Source organism: Monodon monoceros, unplaced genomic scaffold, assembly GCF_005190385.1.
Source record: "Monodon monoceros isolate NGI ecotype Baffin Bay Population unplaced genomic scaffold, NGI_Narwhal_1 Super_Scaffold_13, whole genome shotgun sequence".
In the NCBI taxonomy this organism is placed as follows: Eukaryota; Metazoa; Chordata; class Mammalia; order Artiodactyla; family Monodontidae; genus Monodon; species Monodon monoceros.
The window spans coordinates 64,447,329-64,454,970 of NW_021703769.1; the positions used below are offsets into that span (position 1 = coordinate 64,447,329).

General features: G+C 40.0%; 1 protein-coding gene across 2 annotated transcripts in view; it reads left to right on the plus strand.

The window, feature by feature from the left end:
* The window catches only part of REXO5 (RNA exonuclease 5), a 41,594-nt gene that overhangs the window by 298 nt on the left and 33,654 nt on the right, over nucleotides 1-7,642 (plus strand). For both annotated transcript variants that reach the window (XM_029219680.1, XM_029219681.1), the window contains exons 2-5: nucleotides 16-160; nucleotides 4,949-5,061; nucleotides 6,026-6,152; nucleotides 7,465-7,561. In XM_029219680.1, the coding sequence (XP_029075513.1) occupies nucleotides 20-160; nucleotides 4,949-5,061; nucleotides 6,026-6,152; nucleotides 7,465-7,561 (478 nt within the window). In that variant the 5' untranslated portion in view covers nucleotides 16-19. The remainder of the gene's footprint in view (nucleotides 1-15; nucleotides 161-4,948; nucleotides 5,062-6,025; nucleotides 6,153-7,464; nucleotides 7,562-7,642) is intronic.

Below are 7,642 nucleotides of genomic sequence, written 5' to 3' on the forward strand. Positions count from 1 at the left end.
GATCTTTCTCCACAGGTTCATGGAGCCAGAGAAGGAAAGGACCGGGAGGACCCCCAAGAAGGGCAGGAAGAGGAGGCGGGTCCCGAATAAGCTGGTCGGGGCGTCAGAGGTGATGAGAGACCGTTGGGATCTTGAGAAGAGGCAGCAGCCCGAGGCCAAGGTGAGCAACGGGGGATCCCGAATGGGCGGCCCGAGGCAGTTTGGAGCTCCCAAATGATAATACAATACCACATACCTTAGGGCTGATATTGGCGGTTTAAAACAGGTATTGTGCCTGGCACACGAGAAGAATGTTCGTTCAACAGATATTTATTGGAGTCTTCTGTATGCCAGGAATTGCTCTAGCTTCTGGAAGTATCCCAGTGCATAAAAGCACAAAATCCCCTGCACTCGTGCAGTTTACATTCCCATAGGGGAATAAGATTGATGATCATCTCTGTCATTTATTGAGAGCTAAATAATGCCTTTCATCCCTTTAGTCATCAGATTTCTATTGTCTTCCTAGGCACTTGGGGTACGTCAGTGAATAAACAGAGATCACTACTACCTTTACTAGTGGAGAGAGAAAGAAGATAAACAATAGATAATGATAAATCAGTTATATAGAAGGGAATTAGTGCTATGAAAACGTTTTTTAAATGGGATTCCTTTTTCTTTTTTTTGGCCTATCCGATTGGCAAAGCAATTTTTTAAAGGTTAACGTGGTAGAAATTCAAAGGAAGTTGACAGCCTCATCACTTTATTTTGAAACAAACTTAAAGAAAATTTGCAAGGACAGTATCAAAAACTACCCCCCAGCCAACATTTGAAAGTACTGTAGTTGCTAACAGAATGCCTCCCCCACCCATATTTTAGTGTTTACATATTTCCTACAAACAATCTACATAACTAAAATGCAACCATCAAAATCAGGAAATAACATGGATATATTGCTACCATCTAATACTCAGACCCCATTCAAGTTTCTCCAGTTGTTCTAATAATGTCCTTTTTAGCATTAAGATCAAGTCTAGAATCACGTGTTACAGTTAGTTGTCATGTCTCCTTCAGTCCAAACAACTGTTCAGTCTTTTCTTTGACATTTGTGACATTACTACCTTTGAAGAATCCTGGACCAGTTATTTTGTAGAAGTTAGGTTTGTTTGTTTCCTCATTAATTAGATTCAGATTATACATCTTTGGCAGGAATATCACAGAAGTGATATTCTGTTCTCTTGTATTTTATCAGGTTGTACACAAGTTTGATTTGTCCCATTACTGGTGATGTTAACCTTGATAACTTGATTAAGAACGTGTGTGCTAAACTTCCCTAAAGTTACTCTTTTTCTCTGTTGTTTTGTGGGAAGATGCTTCCTCATTAAACTTGCAGTTTATTCATTTTTTTATTAGTATGAATTTGTGGATACCTATTTTATTCATTGAGTTTTAATCCATTACTGTATTTTGCTGCTCAAAATATCCCAGATTTGGCCATTAAGCTAGCTTCTGTGTCCCTTTAACATGACCCCATCATGCTTGAGCATTTCCTTATTTTTCTGGCACAAAAAGATGTTCCAGACTCTTCTGTGCTTTCCCTGCCCCAGCCCTGGAATCGGCTACTTCTGCCGATTAGTTCTTTTTAGTGGAGAGTGACATTTAGAAATCAAGATCTGGGTGTTAGATGTGTTTATTGCTATTGGTATGTCACTACTCCCAAAAAGAGAGCTAGGTAATATGTGTGCCTATGTTTATACACACATACGTATGCTTACATTTAAATATTTTTCTGTATACATATTGAAAAACTGTGAATTCATATCAGTATCTTTACTTCCAATCCAATTCCACAGGGTTCATTCTAGTTTTCTCCCTTTTCATGTCTATAACTTCTTTATATAACAGTGAGAAACCTGACTCCCATTATCTTCAATATATTTGATCAGTCCCCCATTGCTGCCATTGCCCCACACCCTCACACCTTCCTTACCCTGCTTGGGCCCTTGTCATTCTGCGTCTTATACCAGGTCACTCTCCTATCTGAATGCCTTCATTGCTGCTGTGACAAGCTACTACCCTCATCCTTCTCACACGGACACCCGCACCCTTTTCAGGCTTTGAATTCGGTGACAGCCCTCTTTTTCCCTCAGCATTGATGTCCTCCTTACCGTAAACAATTTCTGACATCTGATGCCAGCCTCACTGCTCTCCAGTTGCCACTGCATGGATGCCCTCCTCATACCGCTCAGGCTTTGACACTTCACATTGGGCCACTGTCCTGCATATATATCCTGGGTTCCTACCCCTAGTCCTGGGCTTTCTCCCCTATAGGATGCCCTCCTCACCCTGCTCAGCCTCTGACATCGCATGTTTGGCAACCATGATTACTCACTGCCATATAGATTCCTTACTCATACATTATCAATATCATACAGTTTTGTTTGGTAAATATAAATTGGTATATTCTTTCAGGAGTTAGCAATATTGTCAGAATATACAATATACATGCTTATTTTGACCAGGAATTTATCCTGAGAAAATAGGTGTACAAGGATGCTTATAATACTGTTCATAATTTTTTAAAACAACAACAGTGTCATCAGTAGGGAATTTTTTTCAAATAAATTATGTTTTAAGTAAATTGAAAGAGTGGACTATTATTAAAATTGACTTTTGTTATGTTTAACAGATATGGAAAGATATTTACAGATTATTTTTTTTTTTTTGGCCATGCTACGCAGCTTGCGGGATCTCTGTTCCCTGACTAGGGACTGAACCTGGGCCATGGCAGTGAAAGCGCCTAGTCCTAACCACTGGACTGCTAGGGAACGCCCCAATTTTTTTTTTCCTCTTTTTTTTTTCTTGGTGGCGGGAGTTGGTTACAAAACAATGTAATGTATAATCCCTTGGGAAACGTATAAAGTAGACATGAAAAGAGTTTGGGCTTTGCAGCCTGCATTCTAGTCTTGGTTCTGCCACTTATCTGTTCCTCCATTTCTTTATCTGTAGCTTGCATTCTAGTCTTGGTTCTGCCACTTATCTGTTCCTCCATTTCTTTTTTCTAATTTTATTTTTTATTATTTATTTTATTTATTTTTGGCTGCGTTGGGTCTTCATTGCTGCGCACAGGCTTTCTCTAGTTGCATCGAGCGGGGGCTACTCTTTGTTATGGTGCGCGGGCTTCTCATTACGGTGGCTTCTCTTGTTGCAGAGCATGGGCTCTAGGTGCATGGGCTCAGTAGTTGTGGTTCGCAGGCTCAGTAGTTGTGGTGCACGGGCTTAGTTGCTCCGCGGCACGTGGGATCTTCCCGGACCAGGGCTCGAACCCGTGTCCCCTGCACTGGCAGGCGGATTCTTAACCACTGTGCCACCAGGGAAGCCCCTGTTCCTCCATTTCTTTATCTGTAGCTTGCATTCTGGTCTTGGTTCTGCCACTTATCTGTTCCTCCATTTCTTTATCTGTAAAATGGGGATAACAGTAGTGCCCACTTGAGAAGACTTAAGAATTAAATGATTTAATAGATATAAAGTGCTCAGAACTGTAAATGACTAATAATAAGTGTTCAACATTAGCTTTAAACAGTCACAGGGGAAAATAGCAATAATAATAATAATAATACCTGGTGTTTAAGTACTTATCTTAGGGTATGTCAGACACTGGCCTCAGTACATTGCACTTACAATGTACCTCATTGGTCTTCGCAGTAATCTCATGAGGTAGAATTGTAGTTATTCTGTAAATGAAAAGACCTTAGTCTTACAGAGGTCAAGGCACTTGCCCCTAAGCTCTTAACATCTTAAGGCACTTAAGATGGTAGAGCTTTGGGGGACTTCCCTGGTGGTCCAGTGGTTAAGAATCCACCTTCAAGTGCAGGGACGTGGGTTTGATACCTGGTCCAGGAACTAAGATCCCACATGCTGCAGGTCAACTAAGCCCACGGACTGCAGCTACTGAGCCTGCGCACTCTAGAGCCTGCCCGCCACTAGAGAGCCTGTGTGCCGCAACTACTGAGCCAGTGCGCCAAAATGAAAGATCCCACATGCTGCAACGAAGATCCTGCATGTTGCAACTAAGACCCGACGCAGCCAAATAATTAAATTAAAAAAAAAAAATGGTAGAGCTTGGTATTTGAACTCAGGTAGCGTGACTCCAGGGCTTGAGCTCCTAACCACTATTACCCTGCTGCCTCCCAGACCAAAATGAAAGTGGTATTACTTGTACTTGAATTGTACAAATACAGGTGACTTATTTTCACTTATTTGTTGTGTTTTATCTGTTTTACCCTTCTCTATTATCTGACTTTTTTAACAAGCATGAATTACTTTAATAACTATATCTAAGTACAAAGCTATTTTAAGGAGAGGCTTAAAGTCTGACTCCTTAGGTTAGACCACATTGATCATCTATGAACTGGCTCCCACTTCTCTCTTCTCTCATATCTCTATTGCTCTGCAACATGCAGTCTTGACTCCAGCCAAACCAAACTAAGTGTTTAGACACAGTGTTTCCTCCTACCTGGCTGACTCATTATTTTCAAGGTTCAACTCCATTATTTTCATCTCAGTGATGCTATCTCCAAAACTCTCCAATCCCCAAGGCAGTTAGTTAGCCTCTTTTGCTCCCTTACCTTTATAGTAGCACCCACATTATATTGGAATTACCTGTTTCTGCATTTTTTCCCCCTAGTAGAATGGACTTCTTGAGAGCATGAGTCATGTTTTATTCATCCTGCTATCCCTAGCACATAACCAAGTGTCTATAATTAAGGTTCTGTATCGGTGTTTATTAAATATCCTATTAATAATGTCATATCACAGGTTGTTGTTTTAGACCTTCATTTCTAATTAGTAAGAACGCTCCTTATGTTTAGAGTATGCTAAAATAATAGAAACTAGAATATTTAAAAATTTGCCGTGTTTTTTTGATGTTCTTTATAATCATAATTTGTTATACTCTGATTTATCTTTGCAGAAAGCCTGCTTATCTACCATTTTACTTTCTGATACCCGTGAAATAACTCATGGCCAGCTATGTGAATTGCTGAAGTATGCAGTTCTGGGCAAATCCAGTGTTCCTAAACCTAGGTATGAGAAGAACATAAATGGTGGGAATAGACCTGAGGTTTCATATTGGTATCTAGAGGACCATGTCTACCTGACGTTTTTTATTTGCCACACGGAATGTCCTAAATTTTTTTTTTTACGAAGTTGCCAACAATTTAAATTGGGAATCCCTTTATATCCATATTTTTTACTTCGAAAAACTCTGGCAGCTGTCCCTATGGCAACAATTTGTTGAAGCTGAATAGTGGCCTCCTATTATAGATGTACACTTCAGTGTCCCACCTGGCCTGCTTCCCTTATTTGCAGTATCTGTCTGGCTGCTATAGGTATTTTGTTTATAACCTCCAGTGGAGACCTGATTGAAATAACATGATCATGTATTAAGAATCCCAATCTTTCCTTCTTTTACAAATCAAGGGCAAAGAGAATTTTACTGTTCTGATATCCTCAATGCCATTATTAAATGTCTAATGAAAATTGCATTTCTGTATGTACCAATACACAGTAGAGAGATTTTCATATGTACACTTCCGTCTGGGGGTAGAGTGGCTACAAACCTCAAAAGCCCGCTTCTGCCTTAACAGATACTATCATTGCTCTGTCACTTTATCTGAACTGGCTTTCTGGAAGCCGGTCACGTTACTGGCTTAGGAAGGACTGTAGAGCAGATTTGGATCTTGAAGATATGCCTTTGTAAACTGAGCTTAATTAGTTCCAATTTAAAGCAAATCTTAATAGGATTTTGGATTTGAATGCATTGTGTTTCACTTGGTATTATACTTGATTTGAATGGAATAAATAATAATCTCAAGAGATCTTTATTTGAATTCTGTGCAGTAATAGCTGTTCTCCGTTTCCAGGCAGTCAGTGAGTGATGATAAACTCCAATATCTGTTGCTCAGTGCTTTTTTATACTTCCCTTCTGTATGTCTGTAACTGACTTGATGGTATCAGTCTTAGCTTTGTTCGTTCTATTTTTCAACAGCTGGTGCCAGCTTTTTCACCAAAACCACCTGAACAACGTGGTGGTTTTTATACTGCAGGGAATGAGTCAGCTACACTTTTACAGGTTCTATTTGGAGTTTGGGCTTCTCCGAAAGGCATTCAGACACGTAAGTTAAGAAAACTTTGTATTCGGACCTGAGTCAGGTCCTCACACTCAGAGATTAGTGCACATGTCTCAAATTGTGCTCCTTGGCAACCTGATTGAACAAGCAATAGAAGTTGTAGAAAGCTAAAAAGATTACGCTTGATACCTGAGATTAGATTGTTGAAATTAGATTTATCTCTCATTTTTTTCTTTGGTAATCTAGGCAAAACCCTTAATCCCAGATTGCAGTCTAGTTCCCAGATTGTAGTTGATATTGTCACATTTTATTTGGGCTTTGGTGTTTTCAAAAATTGTAAAATTTACATAAAACCTATATATTTTGGCTTCTCTTGACAACATCACAAGATTAGTTTCCCTTAAAACAGTATCTGGAGCTGAATAGCAGCTGTCTTTAGAAAGGGCATGTGCTCTCCATTTTACCATAGCCTCTTCCATTCTTTATCAGACTGTTTCATCCATTTACCCCTGAGAGCATTCGAATTGGTGAGCCCTAACCTAACCCCCTTGGGTCTCCATTTTCTTCTTTTGCTCTCATTTATTGAACACTACCTATGTGCTAGGCCCTATATTAATCATACTGGATGCATCATCTTTAATTCTTACAACAGTCCTATAAGAGATACTTTTTTTTTTTTTTTTTTTTTGGGGGGGTACGCGGGCCTCTCACTGTTGTGGCCTCTCCCCTTGCGGAGCACAGGCTCCGGACACGCAGGCTCAGCAGCCATGGCTCACGGGCCCAGCCGCTCCGCGGCATGTGGGATCTTCCCGGACCGGGACACAAACCCGTGTGCCCTGCATCGGCAGGCGGACTCTCAACCACTGTGCCACCAGGGAAGCCCCAAGAGATACTTTTTTATTCCCATTTTATACATAAGGAAACTGAGTAACGCACCCAAGTTACAGCTAGTAAGTGGAATTTACAGCTGGAATTGAAGCCCAGGTGAGCCTGAGACTTGAACTCTCAATCTCTTTGCTTTTCTGTGTCATCTACCTGGCATGTTATCCACTAAAGTAATAGATATGAAAGTGCTTTGAAAAATATAAGGAACTTTGCTTTTCTAAGTTATACATTTTTGTAATGTTTGTTTCTTTTCTATAGTGTGTAATTAGAGAAGCAAAGAAAACTGTGGTAGGATAAATATGGCTTCACTTATTTAGTCACTTTTACAACTTAAGGAAACAGTCCTCATTTTACAATGCAAACAATTAAGGTCCAGATCTTTCATAGCACTGAGCTGACAATAAAAGTCTAGGTCTGACAGTATTTTAACTGTTTTCAAGCATTTTTGTAAAAACCTATTATGTATTTTCAGAAGTTCTGCTTGCCTCCCCCATCATCTGATTTCCTAGCTGATATCATTGGGCTGCAAAAGAAACAAATAATTGGGGATCTGCCTAAAGGAATGGAAGGTATGACTATAAGTAACTTAAACAGAAAAGCAATTTTGTGTGTGTGTGTGTGTGTGTGTGTGTGTGTGTGTGTGTGTGTGT